General features: G+C 35.0%; 1 protein-coding gene across 1 annotated transcript in view; it reads right to left on the bottom strand.

The window, feature by feature from the left end:
• The window catches only part of LOC137579186 (cytoplasmic polyadenylation element-binding protein), a 352744-nt gene that overhangs the window by 287982 nt on the left and 42349 nt on the right, over window positions 1-22413 (bottom strand). The window contains exon 3 of the mRNA XM_068292891.1: window positions 1816-1882. Coding sequence (XP_068148992.1) covers window positions 1816-1834 — 19 coding nt within the window. The 5' untranslated portion in view covers window positions 1835-1882. The remainder of the gene's footprint in view (window positions 1-1815; window positions 1883-22413) is intronic.

The following is a 22413-nucleotide window of genomic DNA, read 5'->3' as shown; positions in this document are numbered from 1 at the left end:
TCGAGGGGCCAACGCACGTGTCTCAATCGGAGACAAGGCGTGGCTGGGTAGGCGTTTATATCGAGGGATAAATAAAAATTGTGATTGCCTGGAATTTAGGGGTATAATTTTACTTTTCTTTTCTTTTCGATTTAGAAATAGCTCCCCCGCATTCTCCCACCACCTTGTCTGTCTGCCTACTTCTTGTCCTTTTTCTTCTTTCTAGTAGAACCAATTGAGGCATTTTTATTAAATATTACAAGTGGATAAATAAATTAGATAAAAGGCTCAAGTTGTTGCCTAGAAATGTTTATTGCCAAAAGCCCAAAACAGGCTCAAAGTGTTAATAGACAATTGTCTTATCGAACTGTGGTAAAATATGTAATGTGAATTTGATCTTAAATGAAAATGATGCTTTAAATATTTCATATTCTTAAGTCATGAAGTTTAATAAACAGAAGCAAATTGAAAATTTTATAAATAGTATTTCTAAAAAACAAACACAAAAAGACCAAAATGAAAACGCATTTTTATTAACTAGAGAAAATCACTGAAATTGTCAAACGGCAACCTGCAATCTCATCTCTGTGCTCTGTGCCTCTCTTTCTCTTTTTCACTATTCTGTGTCACTTCATTTTTCCATGCCATACAACATGTCGTATGCGTGTTAATATGAATTTATGCCTTAATTGCAAAGTTTCTACCAGCGGCGTAACAAAAATATTTTTGTTGAAAAATTCTCACAATGTAGTGCAGTAGCAGCAGCTGCTGCCGTTACTATATAAACGATGGGTGTGTTAAGTGTGTGTGTGTGTGTGTGTGGGTTTGCTCTATGTAGATATAGGCATACAGAAAGGCAGCCAAAGGACGAGAGTATGAGGGCCATTAAATCGCATTTGGTTCGGGCACTTTGCGATAGGCAATGTTGCAGCCGCAGTCAGCGCAGTTTCCTCTTGATCCCTTACCCAACAAACTTCTGCCTCCTCTTCTCGCTGCCATAAAAACATTTATGTAATTGCTGTTATCGACAGACGCTGTAGTGCTATGAAAATAGCCTCGTTGTTGTTTGGGGGCTTTAATACACTTTTGATTGGATTGTCGCACAAGTTAATTGAACGGCGGCAATGGCGAAAAATGGCATCAGCCTAAGCCGCTGAGCCACTGTAGTCCATTCACATCTATATACACACACACAGACACACACACACACACACAACAAAATGGTGGCAATTAATTTTTGAAACTAGTTGGCAAAGCGCCCACACAAATCGCCAATTCATGGTAGCTCATTAGGCAGGAGTCGAGCCAAACTTGGGCAAATTCTCAAATTCTTTTGTTCGATTGTATCAGATGGAAAGCTTGTTAGTTGCCCTTAATATCATTCTTTCTCTTTCACTCCCTTACCATCTTTCGCCTTGCCTTTACACCCAGTTGCAGCTTGTGTATCGTATTTTCTATTTTTTTTTCTTTTCGTATGCCTCAACGCATTTTTATCTTTTGTAGTCTTCGACTAGCAAATTGTTTGAGAATGACCCGCGTAAATCTGTTGAGTTTTTTCCACTCTCTTTCTCTCTATTCATTTTCTTTCTACTTGATTTACTGTAAATTGAGAGATTTTCGTACCATAATGCCCATAAAAAATAGAGTGCAGAGAATTGTATTCGACATAAATAAATTGATTTGACCCGAAATGATTGCAGAAATGAAAATGTGCCTAGTAATTTGATTTGATTTGTATTTCGATTTGTATATTGTTCAGGCAGGGGTAAGAAATCGAAAAATTTGTTAACCATTTCAGTCAATGTCATGTACAGATATGTATGTATGAGAACTTACCCTTCTGATAACTCATCATTTCAAATTAGTTAAGGTGAATTTAATGCCACAAACTAGATAAATTGATCTGAAATGAAAGTAAGAAACAATGCAGAATGAATCATGAGAGATCATTGATCAAAATATAAACGAAATTAATGCCAGGCAAAAACCTACATTAAGGATGTAAATATTTTATTTATTTTTAATAATATTTGCTTTTTGTCCATTTAGGATAGATAGAAAATAATAATAAATATATAAAAAAAACACCCTAATATTTTTATACTTTATATAAGAAAAAACAAACTTTATTTAATTATATTTTAAACTCTGTTGCTAGTTAACAGTCCATTGGATTTGAAATCAAAAGCAGCTTTGCATATTTTATGCAATCTTTATATGCTTTTATTGAGCCATTTGTAACGAATATTTTTGGTAAAGAAAGTCATTTAATACCCTCTAAATATTCTGGCATAGTGCAAACCAGTGCAGAAGAAGCCAGAACAGTTTCGCACAGAGCCGAAAAACACCAAACGTCAGCTGAAACTGACAGTGTGTCCTAGAGCACAAAATTTTTGCATAGCTTGACAAAAGTCAAGAGCTTTTGGAATGGGGGAGGAGAGACACCCAGAGGAATGGAGGAGGCTGCTCAGCATAACATTAATTAAGTTTGTAACGACAAATGCCAACACGACACGAGACGTAAACACTCACTCACTACCCACACACACACACATACGTAGAGAGACAGAAACACACCCACATATACATAAATCAGAGGCAAAAGCAGGACCAGCTACCAGTACAAATGCGAAAAGGCGACATCAACGACAACGATGACGAGCTCAAAGGATGTTTTTCGTAGGAGCATGACGGAGGCGTCCCTGTCTGCTTGAATGTCATGACGATGTTAATTTTATAAACTCTTCAGTTCAGCTCCCTGTTTTCCCCCTTCACCCACTGTCTCGCCCACTGTCTTTCTCTTCTTTTTGCTGTGTGAACTATTCGTGTTTGCATGTTTGTGTCCAGGCTAGTTAACGCCTGCGGTGGGTTTGTGTCTAAGCTGTCAGCCAGAACTAGTTGTGTACATTAAATGACAGTTTTAAAGCATTTAAAGACACATTTAAGCATTGAAATCTATTGAAATAGATAGAGTTACCCAGATAACAGTTGTTGTAATTGTAATATTCCAATTTATATATAGGTACATATATTGCCAAAGTACTTTACTTTACTTTGTTTTAAGTTTCTTCTCATTTTGCTCTCACCCTCTTTAGTGTGTCTCCTACTCACTTCAACCTTGTAATTTTGTTAATGCTTACCTAGTTTACAGCACTTATTGTTTTCCCCTCAAAACTCCTTCTACCATACGAATGCCACTCTTGGTCCTACTTCATCTGTTTACCACTGTCTTGACGGTAAGCAGCTTGATTGTTTATCTCCGCCCCTGCCGGTTTATGTCGACGCTTTTGTTTGTTATTTGACTTAATTTAATGAAAATGTTGCAACCTGCAATTTACAGAAAACTAACGCTAACAAAACTTGAGTCGTGTCTTGTTTACTTGGATGCCATCTCTAACGTCTCTCTGACGATGACGATGACGATGACTATGGCTATGATGATGATAACTGATGCGGGCTCAGTTTTTAAGTACACATCAAAAATCTTACATTTTCCATTTGCCATTTTCCTTCCCTTTGCCACATATATACTACTTTGCCACTGTTGCAGTTAAACAAACGAAGAAAGAAACCAAGTGAGAGGGAAAGAAAAAAAAAACGGGAAGAAATGAAAAATGTGCTCAAGTGGCATAAAGATGGCAGGCAGCAGCAGCAGCACTGCAAAAGATCTTGAATACTTTCATTCTTGATGTTTACTGCTGGGGCACTAGTAGAAAATTGTTAGTTATGTCTTTTAATTATAATAATTGCATAGTGCCTCTAAACGAAAAGGGAATTGCAAAAGGCAAAGATGCTCAAGGCATATCCTGAAAATATATTATATTTAATATTGGTTTAATATCTCCAATCCTTTTTTAACCAATTACTGTTGGGATATAGTAGATATCATAGAAATCATTCAGTCAATCCTCAACATATTTTTGATCAAAAGGTTTGGATGCTTTCTGTTGATGCTTAATACTATTCGCTTTAAGAAATATCAATCAGCTCTATGTTTCATGTCTGAAAAGAGCATTTTAGTTAAGAAATATTGATAATGTATTAGAATCTGCTTTAGCAAATGATTTCAAGTTGTATCGATACAAAATGGTATCAAATTGCTCTAGAGTATTTAAAAGTCGTTATTATTTACTCGTTTTGCTGTTATAACCCACAAAATTGAGAGAGAGACCTCTTGAGAAAACTTTGTCGGATAAAACTATTGCTTGAATTGAAGTTGGTTAATGAAATAATTCGTTAAGAAAAGTTTCTTTCACAAGAAAGTGAAAATTCAGCACTTAAGTTTTTCTGTGTGGTTTGGCATAGATTTGGGTTTCTTTTTTGGTTTTCTTGTGCCTTTTTTTTTTGCTGGCCTGCCACCTGGCAAAAGACAAGTCTTTCACATTTATAAAATGTATCCGTTTTTTTTTTTTTTTTTTTTGTATTTTGTTTTGGTTGTTTTTTTGCTAAGATCCTTGAGTGCCTTTTGTGCATTTGTGTGCTTCATTATGCCGGCCAACTCGTTTTGTTTGACTTGGCAAAAAGTCTAAACAAATTTTCTTTAGACTGCACTTAACTCTCCCCTTTCCACTTGGACAAAGTCTGCTTGGCCGGTTTCCTTCGCTGGGGCTGCCGCCTACGCCTCCGTGTCCGCCTCTTGTATCTACCATTGGATGGCCATTGTGCGCTTTGTTTAATGTTATGTAAACTTTGTGTGCTTCTCCTGTGCGTTTTTTGCTTTTGCTCTCGTGCTGGTGCTTGGACTTTGAGACTTGTGTTTCTATCTATTCATCCATCTATTCAGTGTCTGTTTGATGGTGTTTTTTTCTATACCCATTACCATTCCGGGGTATATTCATTTTGATCACAACTTGCTGATCAGTTTGATGAATGTGCGGTTTCTTCTTTGAATGAATGAATACAACTTGAAATGGCTAGGGTATTGAAATTTGTCTGATTTCATGTTGCTTAAACTGAGCTTAAAGTAGCCTGTCTGATTGTCCTCTGCATGTTGTTAAAGTAGTCGATGGAAAATTGAGTCATCAAAAATCATTGCATACACTTAGGCTGAAACAACTTTTTTGCAGACAAATTTTTTTGCTCTGCTGACTTTATGAGGCCAAATGATTGATGACTTTTCAATATATACACACGGACGGATGGATGGGGATGAATGGAGGGGAAAAACTCACAACCACAAATGTAAATAATGCTTTCTCTCTCTTTTCTCTTTCTTTTTCCCCCACACTCTTTCTCTCACTCTCTGCTTATCGTTCCCCCATTGGAAATCAACTTAAGCACTCAATCGTGGATTACATGCGTTTTATTTATGATTTTCTACGCTGGTATTACAAAATGTTTCTCTCTTTTCTTTTTTTCCCTTCTCCTTTTCCCATGTCTTCATTCCCTTCCCTTGTGCTCTTGGCTTATTTTTATTGTCATTTTGGAGTTGAATGTTGTTGGTGGGATGGAAGGAGGATTGCTGTGGGCAGAGGGGAAGGACTTTAAGCAGGGTTGCCTTCGATTTTTTGTTGTAAAAAGTTTTCTATGTTCAACTTTTTCGTTTTCGTTTTCGTTTTTTTTTTTTTTGCCTGCCAAGTGGCAACATTTAATTGCTCAGAAAAATATTTTTTGGACAACAAAAAAGGAAAAAAAAGAGACGAGAAGGAGCATAATACAGAAATGTTGTCAATTGTTAAATTTTATTATGCTGCTGCTTGTAAAACTTCTGCCTGGGATGAAACATTCTGTGGAGAATTTAGTTCTCAACACTTGAACAATTTGCTCATATTTTTCATATTTACTACTTTTTCTATTTCTCTCTCTCCCTCTCTCTTTTGTGTGTTGTCAGTGAAGTTGAAGAAACTTTTTTGTACATTTTATGAAGTGTAAGAAAAAAAACACAACAAAATAATAATAATCATAATAATGGCTTCGCAATAAGATATTCATTATTTTGACTTAAACGCAAGTTTTAAATTGCCTTCATTCGATTACTAAACTTAACCAAATATAGTTTTCAGTACCTTTAATGCTTTGGTTTAATTGTCTTAAATGTCGGTCACTAATAAAACAATTCTAAATTTAAATATATTTATTTGGATTTTTGCTTTCATTCAGTTTGTTATGCTTTGCTGCTCCATATATGACGGTAGCCGATTGCAGACTCATAAAAAATGCTACTGCATTTTCCCGCACAAACGGCTCATTTAAGCAAACAAACAACACATTGCCATGGCCATGGACTGGTTTTTAGCATGCTATAAAAATTAAGCGATGCATAAAAGTCCATTTAGCCTTTAGCATGTGTGTCAAAAATTATTAAAAAAAAAAGGAGGCAAACACCAAGAAGAGTGTAGGGTAGGGGGCATTCGCTTAAAGCGCATTAAAGTTGTTCTAGCTCTAAAATCTAGACTAGCCAAAGTCTCTACTACTTTTTATGTTCATTTGGTTACTTTTCTCAGTTATTTGCCCGCTGCACTTAATGTAATTAATTTTAATTAAAATCCAACGGCTACATAAAACCAGAGAAAAAATACACCCACACACACACACACATACACACTCACAAATACAAATGCGAAAAAAATGCATTTGCCACAGTAATGAGCACAAAACACAGAAAGCGTTGGCGAGAAGAAAAGAGAGTGGGAGAGGGAAGGTTAGAGGACATAGAGTACGGCTGTCGAATGGTGAACTCTTCGGTTCCTGGTTCTGTATTTTGGTTTTCATATCTTTTTCGCGCCTGTAAAGGCAAAGCAACAGAACAGTTGAGAGTGGAAGAAGTAGGAAAAAAAGAAAGGGGGAGGCAACAAAAAAAAAAAAAAAAACAGTAGCATGCTTTTCAGCGTCGAGGTTTAAGCGCAAATAAAAGACTCGCTTACATAGACAGACTGGTTGCTGTTCTATCCTAGTGTGCTAGTATGCGTGTGAATGTGTGTGTGTGTATGTGCGTGTGTGAGTGTGTTTGTTTAGCTGCTGGCCCGTAAATTCCACGTTACAACTACGATGAAGCGTTTGGTAAACATTTTAAAGTTTGCCATTTTAAATTATATAGCCCGAGCTGAGATGAAACCATGAGATAGAGAGCGAAAGAGACACAGATAGAGAGACAGACAGAGAGAGGGAGAACTATAAAGCTTTCGGTGAGGGTGTCAATGGATGGGTGGGCTTGGTTTGGTTTGGTGAATGATCGGCACTTTGCGTTGGCAAATAAAAGCAAATGCGTGTGTGTGTAAATTGTTACACAAATATGAATTTGAGATTATGAAAAAGTGTAAATAAATATTGGCCAGCCAATTGAAAGTTAAACCCAAAAACCAAAAAGGTTAGCAGCAGTCAGCTGCAAATAAACTATATTTATAGACTCGACTGCGGTTGAAAAATGTTTTTAGCCAAATGTGATAATAGAAACAGGACTAGAAAAACTTTTTAAAGCACTTTATTAAAAATCTTATTTAAAGGGTCTGCTTATCTATGTATGCAAATATACACGTACATATGTATGTATATTCAGGCATTCTTTTTATATGTGCCTGCAGCATAAAATGCGCAACAAATCCTTTTCACTTTTTATACAATTTACGGCTAGGCAAACTGATTACAGACAGACAATGGTTACACACCAAGAGACTCCCCCACATGAGCAAACTTTCTATACATAGACACACACACACACACACATTTATATATATACATATATTGACAATGAGCCATGTTGCACCTGGCTAGAAGGAAAAGAAAGAAAGGACTACGTTTTCACCTTTCAGACGTCAGCTGGATTGCACTTTTTCTTTTACGCTATAAACAAATAAAATTCTTTACATTACTCTGCCTAGACATTGCATTTGTATGTTCTGCAACAGAATCTACAGAAAAATAGAAAAAGGTATATCAATTATGAGCAACAGTTTGCTATGTACATATATGGAAAATAATCAATAAATTAAGTTAATTTTTTGGTTTATATTTTAGATTTTCGATATCAAAAAACTCAATAAATTCAGATTTTTATTTTAAGTAAAGTTTTTCACCCTAACAAAATCTGTATACTTCATAAAAATATGTAGTTAATTTAGAACAAGAAGCTCTTGACGATAGATAACAGTCTATTCATACTAAAGTTATATATTCCCAATTGTTGCCCAATCGTCAAATCTGTTGAAGGTAAAATTTGAAGAGCATTACAAAGTCTACAAAATCAAAGTTTCGATATATTTTGAACATATGTAGGTATATACTCTCCTCTACCTTCTTTCTCTCTTTTCTCCACCGGCTGGCAAGCGATTCACGGGCTGTTGCACAAAGCAAAGTCGGCGTTTTACCTTCCATCCACTTCCATTCACTTCCCGCCGTCTGCTAGACCACCAAAGCCATGTTCCTCTTTCTATGGCTCAATTGCTAGACCACGTTTCGTTGGTTTCTTAAGCTCGGGAGTCTGGTGCAACAAGCGGTAAAGCATCGAAATAAATGAAGAATTGTTGCACTTGGATATTTTGTTCATTTTGTTTATAGAAATAAGGAAATTGGAGCAAATCGTTTTAAATCGATAGTGGAAATTTCATTTTAAACTGAACTTAAAGATCAAAGTGAGATTACCCATAGATTATTCTCGAATTCATTCATTCTTCTACACAATTTAAACACTTTATGAACCCAATTTGCATAGGCAAGGCAAAGGGCCAAAAAGTATGCCACACAAACTCAGACATATACCTTAATCCCCTTTTATTACCCGCCTAGACCATAAAACTTATGGTTAGGCGGTCGGTATAGGGTGGTTGTGAATGTGTGTGTGTGTGTGGGAGACGGACGGGGGGCTCTGGCACTTAAAATGAAACATGCTTAAATGTGATTCACTAGCAAAGGGCCATAAATAAATTATGAAAAACGCTTAACTACTTTCGACAGCTTATAAACGCCTACAAAATGGAGAAGCCATTGCCACAACTATTTGCTTGCACTCTCTTTCTCCCTCTCTCTCTCTCTCTCTCTCTCTCTCTCTTTCTGTGTGTGTGTGTGTGTGTGTGTCTCCCTTTTTGTCTCTTTCTCTGTCTTTTTGCTGTTGATTTACAGTTGCATATTTCTTAAGCGAAGAAGCCCTTCCACTTGGTCCGTTTCTTGCACATAGAGTCGTAGCCGTTCTCGACCTGGTCGGTGTCTGCTACTGCGGTGGCCATAAAGCAATTCATTTCCCCTTATGCAAAAGGCAAAAGCCAAAGGCAAATGGCAGGTGTAACTAGGCACGGGACCCGCAAGGAAAATGGCGCAACGGAAGCGCTTTTCAATGAAATTTATGACGCATGGAAACATTAGACGATCGTTGACGTTTACAAGTTTGATGTCGACTTTAAGTATGTGTGGGCATGGTCTTTAGTATGGAACGGGGCGGCCATGTCTAAAACCAAAAACAAAACCTTCCAAAATTTATGAGTTTGAAAAACTTTCATCGCTTGTCTGTCTCTTTTTGGCATATTTTTTTGTGTAGCTTATTTTGTTCTACTTGCGAAAAGAATTTCAATTAAATATAATTTATGTTGGCTCGACAACACAAAACCAAACGAAAGTTGTCCCCATAACATGTCAACGAAAATACGACCAATGAAGTTTTTTAACAAAATTCAAGAATTTTTTGTTTAATAACATGTTCGGATATGATGATATGATAAATGAAAGTCGGTAAGCGATAAGTGAGTGCATAAAGCAATGTTCTTCTAACTTAACAAATATTATTTAAATCTACCAATAATTATATGGAATTCAAAGAATTTTCCAAGGTTATCCAAAGCTTTAATTTAAATTGTATTGTACATGAAGTGAAGATTTTTCAACTGTCATTCCCACCATGCATTTGACGCCTAAAAGTATGCAATGCTAACGCCTCGTTGGTAGCTCGTTAGTAGTTTTGAGTTTTAAGTGAACGCAACAACACGAACAACAGCAACAACTACAACAGCAACAACAACCTGACTGGCCCTTTTTTTCTTGTTTTTTGTGCTATCTCACTTGTGATTTTTCAGTATTTTTTAGGAGGCGGGACAGTCAGCTAGAGAAAGGGAAAGGGATAGACTTTGGGCTTGGCTTTGTTTTTGCAAACGTTTACCGCCTCCATGTTCATTCTTTCTTTTTGGTTGCTTTTTTACTCCTTCTCGCTTTCGCTCTCTCTCTCTCTCTCTCTCTCTCTTTCTCTCGCTCTGTATAGTCTGTTAAGAGCGGGCGGGAAGTTGCCGTGGTCGTGTAAGCAGCCAAGCAGCGGAAATGATTCGTCGTAATTTTCCTTTGTGTAATCAACTCCTTTGTAGGGGAATATTTTGTATGTTCATATGCCGACGTTGCTCTTGACTCCCGCTGACTCCTTGGAATCGACGAAGCGGCAATTTTCCAACTCCCACACGAAGTTTTTTTTTTTTTTACTCCTTCTTTCAGTTTTTTTTTTTTTACATTTTTTGTATATTTCCTTCTCATAATATGCATAGTTTTACATTATTTCTAGCGTATTTTTTAAGTACTTTCTTGTGCAGTTTAAAACGAATTTTTTATGCGATTGAAATTTCAACTCACAGTCAATTTAATTAAAAAATTTTCTTCCATTTCATTGTAATTATTATGCAAATATTTTCTATTATTAAATGCCTGGGCAGCGCGTACTCGATTACCAATTTTCGTTCTTTAAGGCGCTTAGCTTCGATAGGCAAAAGCGAAAAAAGAAACGAAAGAGCGGAGGCAAAAAAAAAAAAAAAAAGTTTTCACCGCCTGCCAACCCACATCAAGTAGTCTGAGAAGTCCCGAGTTCGTAGTCCGTAGTCCGACGTCCTTCGTCCAGGTGTTTATCCTCGTCCGCTTGTCGTCATGGCTGACTTATTATCGCATTATATATCTGTCGACTCCAACATTGATTATTATGAAGTTTCGCTGTCATCGCCTTTTCCCCTCCCCCATTCCCAGTGAAATCCACTTAATTTCAAAAGCAGTCAGAGCGGTGAGAAAATGCCGCCACTTTCTTGGAATGAGAGACAAGGTAAATCTACTTTATACACTTTTGCCTGTAGGCAAAGTTTAGCGCCATCAATTGATCATTATTCAATGTTTTGCATTGTTTGCTGCTTTTTGCGCAAACTTCTTTTAACTTTTGTTGTTCTCCCGATTTAATGGAGGTGCTAAAGATTGTGTTTCTTTGGGCTGAATTTCTTTTGCTTTTAACTGAAATGGAATAAAAGATGCTGTATAACGATTCATAACATTTCATTACATTGCAATCATAACTTAAATAAAAATTCGAGTTTGTTATTATATTAGGATGTCCTTGGGCTACAAATGTATTTGAATTGTAATTAATATCTTTGATTTCTTGTTGAAAAGGTGATAGAGATATCCAGGAATTATGACTATTCCAATCTTCTTGTTGCCCTAAATGCGAAAAGCTTTTTAGCTGACTTTTATGCTGATCGAAAAGAGGATCAAATGGGACCAGTTTTGTTTTGCAGGACTTGAAAGTTACTGTGAAAGTTACGTTTGGCGGCAATGTCTACGAACTTCTAACTTCGTATCTTAAGCTCGAGGTGACAATTGAAGTGGCAAACTGTCATTCAGGACATCAGCTTTAGACAAGAGGTATATCAGGAAGAATCTTCTAAAGAAAGGACCTTACTTTGTTAGCATTGATCGTTAGTTAGTTCTAATTTCCTTGAGTTGACTGATTAATAATCTAGTTATTTGCCTTTAGTTCTAATAATTGTTTTCCATATCCTTTATTTTTTTAAGTTTCTCAAAAATTATACTTTTTAACGTGTTCATAGTTGTAGTTGTGGCATTTCAGTGTAAGAATAACATAATTATGCCAAACACATTTCAATTATGGCAAATCCTTTAGCCTACTTCCATCACTCATTCCATCATTCATCCGCTTATAGACAAAAGGCGAGAGTATAGTGTGTGTGTGTGTGTGAGTATTGTGTATCCTTTTGCCATAGCCATGGTCATAGTCTGTCCATGCTCACACTAATTTAAATGCATAAAAACTTACTCAAGCGTTGATTGTGTTTGCCCAAAGTCTCGTTTCATAATTTTTGCACAAATTGCGGTTTTGTCGGCCAAACAGCACACGAGAATTGTATGTTGGAGTTGGCGTTAAGGGGTGCAGGGATCGTGGGGCAGCAAGAGGGTAAAGCAGCAGCGGAACCGCCAAAATGCTTTTGGCAACTACTGAAAAGCAAAAGAAGGAGATTTCCTTTTCCCATATTCGTGTACATGTGTAAAAATTTACACCACATCAAAAATAGAATCGAAGTAGGAGTCAAAGCGGTTTTCGTAGCAATGGCCACTGGAGTGAGAAAGAGAGAGAGTGCGCGAGAGAGAGATGGAGAGACTGCCAATTCGTTAGTCAGACCAGGATTGGTCTCTTTTTGGTTGTCGTCTTTTTTCAGCTTTCATTTTTGTTTTTTTTTTTTTTTTTGTGTTCTGTTGCATTGGCCAACTCGACATATTTCAATCACGTAAATTTATTACGTAAACATTTGCTTTGCTTTTTGCACACAATTACGAAGGGCAGCTGCCAGTGTGAGGAAACAGTGTATGTGTGTGTGTGTGTGATGTTCATAGAGGCATCTCCAATGCACCAGCCACACAAATTTCAATTTCAATCCAACACCCCTAGCCCTGCCCCTTAGCTTAGTAGGCTGACTGGCTGGCTAGCTGCTGCCTTTTACTCTCTGGTAATATTCATAATGGATTTACCAATATGGTGAACAATTTTTATTAATGCAACCGACAAATGTGTAGATAGAGAGAATGAGAAAAACAGAAAGAGATAGAGACAGAGAGAGAGAGAGAGAAAGAGACGAAGAGGAAAAGAAAAAAACTCAGCGGTCAGTCAGTCGAGCCACCATTTCCATGCCTGCTTTTACTCTATCAACACCAGGCGGCAGCTGTTTGACCATGCCATATACACATGTCTCTCTGTAAATGTATGTGTGTGTGTGTGTATGTCCTTTTCAACCATTTGGCCTCTGGTGCGGGTTAAATGGGCTTTTGGCTTTTTGATCTTTAAATGTTTGTACAAAGCTTTGATGTTCATATGGTGACCTGCAAATGTGCATGTTGGTTTTCCTTCGCCTTCTTTTTTTTTCTTTCTTATATTTTCTTCATTCTACATACAGGTTCATGATGAATATCGAAAAGGCAAAGCACAGAAGCACAAACAAAAATGAGACAGAGATGTAGTAACAGTGAAATCTGTGAAAAAAAATTCCTGCTCTTAAAGATATCTTAGGCCTTTACTTTACTAATTAACAAAGCGGAATAAAAAATATGTTAGGTTTGCTTGAACCAGAGAATTAGTTGGGCAGGAATAAAGGCAAGAGACTAGGGCTAGTAAGTTACTACAATTTAAAATAAAATTCAAAGAGGATTATTTAATATCATTTCTTATTTTTTACACAATTATTAGGAACGAAATATTTATATTATCTCATTTAAATGCAGCAATAAATATTTTTCGCCTGTTTCTATTTATTTATCTATTTTCATTTTAAGAACTTTTAGAAACATTAAAAATATAAATATTAGGAAATAATATGGTAACGCAAAACTATTTGAAACGAGTGTTTTAGTTGCTACGCATTTGAGATTGATGTACACGTACTTGAGTTAAGTCTTAAGCCATTCACACCTTGTCAGTTGCCAAAAACTCTACTTTTAGTGCAAACATGTCAACTCAAAAGAAGAAAAATCTAACCACGCGCAATTTGTCCGCTCTCTCTCTTTCTCTGTTCTTTTCTGAGTATGTGTGTGTGTGTGTGTGTTTGTGGATGGATGTGGAAATTGATCCAAGTGATTTTCTTTAGCTCCCACTCCGAGGACTGTCTGAAAAGTATTTACTGCGTCGTCAGTCATTCAATTTATCGCAAACCAAACGTAGCGGGAGATGAATAGAGGATGGAGACCAAATCTGTCAGACTTCTTCTACATTTTGGTTGGATTTTAGCTTCCACTCCTGAAGGATCTCCCAAGTAAATGGCGACAAGTTCATACGCCTTATGACTTCCCGTTGACGGAAGTGTGTGCAATGCCATGTGATGTATGTGTGGTGTGTGTGTGTGTGTATGTGTATGTGTGGGTCTTATGTCTGCCTTGGGGTCGTCTAGCTTACAACGAAATCACTTTTATAATTGGCACGCAGCCAGCCAAAAGAAAAACTGAAAAAAATAAGAGCGAACGCAAAGAAATGAAATGAAAAACCGGAAGGAACAGGGGAAAAAACCGCTCTGCTATGTCTGCAAGATTTTTCTTCTTTTCTTTTTTTTTTTTTGTGTGTGTTTGTTATTGTTGTTGTTTCTGTTGCTGTTGCTCCTCTTCTAGTTAACTTATGGCCTTGCATCAGATGTCTGCAGATACGATTTGTCAGATATGATATTATATTAATTGAAATTATTTATCAGTCGCCCAGCAGAAAGTCAATTTAATCATATGAAAAAAAAAAAAAATCAAATAAATTGGGAAAAAAACTCGTACAACAAATGCTGTAACCTTAATTGAATTGGTAAATATTAAAATAAATATAACCGCAAATAATTAAAGCAACAAAAGCCAAGCCGACCAACAAACCAATCGACCAAACGACAGACAGACCGAAAAGTGACAAATTTCAATAGCTAGACACACGTCTAAATTAAGAGCCAAACAAATATGGGCACAAAAAAAAAACGCACAACAACAAACAAACAAAAAAAATAACAAAAACCAAAAGGAAGGAAGGTGAAAAGGAAACAAAATGGGCAGAAGGACAGGATTCACAAGGATTCACATGCACACACACACACACGAAACGGGTTGCATCCTGACGCATTCCACAACCACAAAAGCAATTAAATTTCCAATTAAATTGCATTTTTGTGTAACACGCAAACGTTTGAGCGATTTATTTAAATTGTTAATTAGGAAAAAGGTAAATTGCGATGCTAAAACGCCAATGACAAAGTTGCCAATGTCGACAAATATTGTCAATGACGAAAGGGCGCAATGACAAAATGAAAACCTTTAAAAGATTACCATTCAATTGTATGCATATATTACAATATATAATTATATAAACATGCGAGGTGAGTGGATCAAGTAATCAATCTGATTTTTTATGAAATTAATCAAACCATACGACAGAAAGATAAAAACCAAAACAATATTTTTATTAGCAATATATTTGTCTATTAAAAATTACAATAAAATGTTTGCAAACTTCATAGTAAAGTAACGATTCATTCATTGAATTTAATGATTACATTTTTTTGTTTTAGCTATAATAAATATTGTTATATTAACAGAAGAGTTTGAGTAGATTGATTGTCTCTAAAATTAAGTAGCTACAAATAATATTAATAATAAAATTAGAACCAAATTATCTATATAGAAGAAATAGAAATAGAATAGACACAGAAAAAAAAAAGAAAGAGTTCGAACTAGTAAGGGTCTCCCGGTAATATGTTTACGTTGATTCCAAATAATTACCCTCTCAGAGTTATATAATATTTTGAATCAAAACAAATTCTTTTTCTTTTAAAATTAACTCACGTTCTGACTTCTATGTCGAAAGAAAGCGCTACGTTAATTTCGACTCATCTTGATTAGATGCTCATGACCCCTTTATATTTCAATTTGAAGTTAAATTCTTTAATCAGACACGATGTTAGCTTCAAAAGCGACAGCATCAAAAATTAAAACAGCAAACAACTAACCAGAGGACTTTTGGATTGGAGTAGAAATATATAGATCACTCGATTTGTTGTTTTGTTTATCCCTAGAAAAAATTGTTTTCAATCGAATTTTGGAACGGAACAAAATAAAATGTCAGGAACAGACAAAAAATTGTAACTTATGTAGAATTTTTTTAAAACATGTATAAAGTTTCAACTTGATTTTGAAAATTTCTACTATGAATACAAATGCAGCAAACTTGTCAGTCGTTAAAATAACTCTTGTTAAAATGATTTGCTCATCAAACTGTCACCTCCAAACACAAGAAGCACTCAGAGAAATTCCCATTTCAGGCATTCACTTATTTTTGTTATGTCTTCCATTTACACATGCCCATTGTCAGTGCTCCCAAAAGTATGCTCGCACATTCTGAACAAAGACACCAGCAGCAATTACAACGATTCCGTGAAGGGAAGAAAAACAAAAACCAGAAAAGGAACGAAAGCAAAAAAAGCACATAGACGAAGGGAAAAAAGAACATAATTTTTCGTAAACGTTTTTATAGTGTTGTCATGTACGATTAATTGCGGCTCATTAAACTTTATACGGTTGCAGACGCTTAAACGATTTCCGTGCCCGAGCCTCTGTCTCAGTCTCTCCCTCATTTGGATGGAGTTTTACCTATATGGGAGAAGCAGGCAATTCGAATTGGAGTTGCTGTTGCTGGAAATGGAGTTGGAGTTGGGAGTAGGACTCCACCAAACTCAACGAACCGAAACAGACCCTTGGCCTGGACAAAACTGGCCAAGAGCGAAAGAGAAGTATTTTACTTTTGAATTATTTTTTTGTTTGTTAATTGTTCAAGAGTTCACGTTAGGCTGCAGCCTGACAAATGGCAGCACAAATTGTTGTTGTGGCATGGCAGTAGAGCGGGATGACTTCAACTTTAATAAAAAAGGATTTCCACCATGATTCCAACTTGAATATAAATGTGAATTATGTTGCTTAGGTAATTTTGGAAAGGAAGGATGTGCTAAAAATTTTTGCCGAATTTTCTATGTGAAAAATTTGTAGGTACTATTGAAAGGATGAAAGTTGATTTTTAGAATGTTGTGGGTAATTTTCTTATTTTTTTTTGTTTTTGTGGGATAATCTAGCATTTTGGATGTACAGAAATTTATGTTTTTTGAATTCAACAATATGTTGATCAGCTAAAGTGTGAAAAAAATTTTGCATCTTTTCAGTTATTCGATTGAAAAATCCCCTTTAATCGTTACATGATTGAACTATATACACACACACAGCCCAATACAAACGTTGCTTTGTTGATAAAGAACAATTGCATTGTCTATTTCCCTTGAATAGTATCGCGTCTATTGATTTTCTTGGCGCCTCCATTCGACACTTCAGTTTCAATTAAAATTTTCGATACAAAATTGCTTTTTGCATGCCCATGAAATTTCGAATACATACAGACGGCAGAGAATGGACATATTGAACATCTAAAGCCAAAGCCAAATCCGAATCCAAACTGCACATCAGAAGTGCAACGTCAGCAACAAAATGTTGCATGGCCTGCGACAATTGGTAAACTAAACAAACGTCACCATCAATACCAATTCGAAGCAATTTTCAAGTTGACTGCATAAAATTGCATACTCAATAAATGAATTGCATAAATGTGCAAAAGCTCTTCAAGTGATTTCAAGTGAAAGGCTTTACTTTGCCCATGCATCATGCTGCATGCTACAGGATGATGCTGGGATGCCGTCTGGCTTATGTATGTAGCATACTTTGCTGCGTCATTAAACCAATTGATGAGCCTAGAGAAATGAAGATGTTTAGCGTACTTATCGACTTCCCTTCCTTTCTCTTGCCTTTTCTGCTTATTTCATCTTCATCGTCTGTATGTTGTACTTGAGCGGAAAATGAAAAAGACAAATTGATTAAGCTGCTCAATATTGCATTAAAAATGTGTTTAATATTATTTTAAAGATATCTTTAACAATTAAAATCCAAATATTTTTCACACATACAAAATAATCCCCTGCGGATGTTGTTTTGACGATGCAAAGAAAAGCAGAAACCAACAACAACAACAACAAATGACCATGGCAAAAATGCACAAAAAATCAAAACATTTTCATTTTATGCCAGTGGAAAAGTAAACAAAAGTGACAAAAACAAAAAATCCCCAGAAAAAAAATAGGCAGAGAGAGAGATAAAGAGAAAAAATGATAGAAGAAAGAAATGTTAAAACACATTGCAACTCTATACATCGAAATAAGAGTGAAGCAAATGAAAAAAAAAAAAAACGAACGTCCAACTGTCCAACCGAACGAGCGGCCGACCATACAAATAAATACGCAGTCAAAGGCAATCAACGTCCGTCTGTCCATTCGTCACCCAGTCCCTTCTTGTTGCTCGATATTTGATTTGAAAACATTTTCGGTGAAAAATACGCAATGGAAAATCATTTTTTTTTTGTTTTTCCTTTTTTTTTTTTTTTTATATTGAATAGTCGGTTATAGTGGCAGAGCAGTCACATTTTGCTTCCAGAATGGTTACAAATAAATTAAAAGGGCCTTCGGCTAGTCACAACAACAATTACAATTCGATGCATTTGGTTTTTTTTTCTCTCAGTCCCGGCTTCCTTTTTGCCTATTCTTTTCTTTTCTCTTTTTTTCGATTTTTGTTTTTGTCATCGTTCTGTTACTGGATGTTTTAATTTGAGGCCAGTCGAGAAATAGAGAAAATGCATAGTAATTATTTTATAAAAGATGCAAAAGTTGATAAATAAAAAACGTATTTTGCTTTTGTTTTCAACTAATTACATACCAAAATTTTAAGAAAATCTTTAATGGTATTTTAGTTCTCAATATTAACTTTTTCTTATTAAATTGAAGACAAAATTTCATAAGCTTTTCCCCATAATTATATTAGGTTAGCCTGTCGATCTCGTTGTTAATTTTTGTGATATATTTGTTGGATTTTGACTCAAATGAAAAATTGAATGCTCTTCATTTAAAATATTGTTTACAATAGCTCCTAATTTAGATGTCCTAAGTCAAAATAGTTTTCTAGAATTTTAATCTTTATTTTAGGATTTTAAGGTTTAAATTGTCATTGAAGTAACCCCAAACCGAATATCTTATACTTAGCTTTTCTTTAAAAAGTCTTTGTTCGATATTTCTAATTCTCTTTAGCATTTAGTTAAACATAACTCTGCCAATTTATTAACCCTTGTGGACACATTGTGTAGACCCATTTCAATTCGGCCCTGAAAGGCCTTACGATGACTTGACTAATGCAGAGATCGGCTGTTATCAGAGGCTAGAATAAGAATTGCATAGCGAACTCCAAAAAGTAGCCTATACAATGTAATCTGTCATGTTCATTGAAAATAACATTCGGTCATTGAGAACTAATTCTCAAATTGTATGTTGCACTAAGATTTATTTTTCTATTTGTCTTACTAAATACTAAAACTTTAATAGCACCTTAAATATATTTCGAATAGGATATTTTAACAATGATACTCATGATTCTTTTCATATGATTAAATGATCAGTTTTCTAAAAAACATTTCATTTGTTACCCTTTGTGAGTATGAAGATTTTCACAATTAGTTTGCCATAAACACCTAAGCCCAATGCAAAGTGCTTTATGTTTAAATTAAAGTTGAGAAATCTTTTACAGTAAATCAAATTTTTGATAGCAAAAATATCATTACACTGTTGATTAGTGTTTGCAGATGGCTTTTACACATTTTATGGAACAGCTTATAATTCAATTGCAGAAATTTTAATTTTTATAAATAAATAACAGGATAGTTAAACAGATACAAAGATCTTAAAATATTTTAGTAAACTTTTGATTTAAGTCATGTTGACTGATCGTTTTGAATCTTTATTTCACTTGAATTAACTGTCTCAAATCGTTTGGCACACACCTCAATGCCCAAAAAAGTATGCTATGAAAATCGAAATCATTGTTCTACCATTTAGTTGATCTGCCAAAGCATATGACATTACACTTTGATTATCAATTTGCTTGTAATTAAATTTATATAATGTTCTTGGCTTACCATTTAGAGGTGAAAGTTTTCTATTTAGTTGTATTAGAGATTAGAGTTAAGTTTTCAATCAATTAGTTTAGTTTTAAATACGTTTTTTCACATTGCACTTCGAATTGATAATGTTTTTCGCAACAGCAGTTGATATCGATTATGAGTGAATATTGTTAACACTTTAAGTAAGTTTTGGTTTTTTGTTTGTTAAGTTTATCATTAATATCTATGGTGATCTAGGCGGGAGTTTCATGTGGAAACAAAGCCCAACTAGTGTTGCCTTATGCTCAAGATTATTGTTATACCTTCTTTTACGTTTTGTTCAATTTCTTCAATTATTCACAACCATTGAAAATTTAAGCGAGCGATGTTCAGAATTTCGTATGAATCAGGAATCCTAAGTGATTCGGTTATTCTCAAAATGCAAATGATATGGTAATTATACTATTAGATGTAGATTACCAAACTATTCTCTAAGACCTACAAGCTACATACACATACATATACAAACACATGCATATATATATATATAGGTATACATATATATGTATATATATAGATTTATTTGCAATCGTCTTCACTTCCTATGCTTTACAAAAGTGCCTAAAAATATGCAAAAGTTTTCTTTAATTTTTGAATTTTCTTAAATATCTGATATTGTCCTCTCAAAGTCCTTACTTGGGTTAGGTCAGTTCTATGCTGTTAAAGCCCTGTTTGTTGTTTCTTTTTTTTTTTTGCTTGGTATTATTTATTTTAGTATAGGTCAGTTACCATAGGCGATATGTTATCGTGTGATTTGTTTTTAAGGGGGATTTTTCTTCTTTTTACGGCTTTTCTATGGAAATTCTCACGCGCTCTTTATACGCTATTTGTACGCTTGAAACATGTGATATTATTTGATTTTGGCAGAACAAAAAAAAACAAGATAAATAAATTGCGACACACGCACACACAGACACTGAAAAGAATGAAAGAAAATGTTTATTTGCTTTTCTTTTGAGACGCCGGCTCTTGGTCGGTAGCAACCTTTCGTGACCGTAATTCGCGTAAAACTGATCCTTAAACGCATTCCGAAAAAATCTGCTGCCGCTTGGCAAAAATTGTGCAACGCACACGAACCTATACAACAATGCACGAGCAGCGACTACGGCAACGAAAACTTCAAAGCGATTACGACTACGACAACGAGAACGATAACGGGGCATAGCACACAGCATACCGATGGCATAAGGCCACGAGGAGCCCACAGTTCGACGACGAGGACGACAACGACGATGACGACGACGGCAACGACAAGACAACGAACCAACAAAATTTTGCCGGCAAATGAATGAAGGAGACAACGACGGCGCCGAACAATAACAACAGTAACAGCAACAACAGTAACTAGATAAACGAACTTAACTTTACGTTGTTTTTTTGTTACCTTTCTTTCTGTTTTTTTTTTCTTCTTATTGTGCTTCTCTCTTTTTTGACCAAGTAAAAATCTCGGCAAATACGATGAATGCAACGAAGGCCAACAACGATAACCAATAATGAAGATGCAACATGAATGACGTTGAGGTGAATTAAAAACTCCAAAACGCAAGTAAATGTTATGCTATAAAATATAATTAAATTGCTTAATAAATTTTTCAATTAACAAATGAAATTTTATCATAAATAAATTTTAAATATATACATTATTTTGAGCCCAAAAGTATGCTTTGGTATTGATGCCATGAACTAAGTCAACTTCAAACATGTTGCGTCTATTGAATTCGCCTCAAACAACAACAACGAATGGCAACAAGTATAAACTTCCCTACAAAACTTCAATGCTCAACAGTAGCAAAATTTTTGCAGTAATTTACATTTGCCTTAAAACCTTAACTGGAAGCTTTCAAGTAAATACACTTTGCGAAAAATTTGTGATGTAAAAGCTTTTACCATAGACTGGAAGGTCATTTAGTCAAATTAAATTGAACAAATTCTAATTATCAAATTAAAGAGTCAAAACGATTATTTATATAAAACAAGAAAAGTCATTAAGGCAAATCAAAATTTTTAACGATTTAATCATCAAATAGCCGACTGGAAATGAATTAATCAATCAATTTCTTTTGGCTTAAATTCGAAGGGTTTACTGAAATACTTCATTAATAATGTGCTTTGCGTACCAATTTATATAATTTTTAAAAATAACCTAATTATATATATTTTCTGATGCGAAACGCAGATTAATCTTCAGGAATTAATATAGAAGAGTTTAGTTTTTAGGATTTTTAACGATTTTTAACATTAATTTTCATTATTATATTATTATTTTATATTTGATCGATCACTTTTGTTATATGCATTTTCATTGCTTATATCATTTTTACTAACTAAGGAGAGTTTTCTCTCAGTGTCTGAGAGCTTTCGTTTAATGGTTTACGGCGAATTCAAATCGCACTTTGTGCAAACTTTTCCAGAGGGAGTTAACAACCATCGGGAAACATTCCATGAGCATATTTTGAGTACCGACCAAAAGATATCCTCTTAATATAGGGTAAATTTATGTAAGATAATTAAATTAGTAGATTATGACAAATTGTTTAATATATCTGACTATTTTAATTTCAAAATCAGTTCATAAAACCGAGACTCAGTATAAAAAGACGTAAATGTAGCATATACAGAACACAGTTGTAAGAAATGTATATAGACAAAAATTATAGCTC

This window comes from Drosophila tropicalis, unplaced genomic scaffold, assembly GCF_018151085.1.
Source record: "Drosophila tropicalis isolate 14030-0801.00 unplaced genomic scaffold, ASM1815108v1 contig_694, whole genome shotgun sequence".
Classification (NCBI taxonomy): domain Eukaryota; kingdom Metazoa; phylum Arthropoda; class Insecta; order Diptera; family Drosophilidae; genus Drosophila; species Drosophila tropicalis.
The sequence above is the reverse complement of the archived record's forward strand: the minus strand, read 5'-3'. Positions and strand labels throughout refer to the sequence as shown.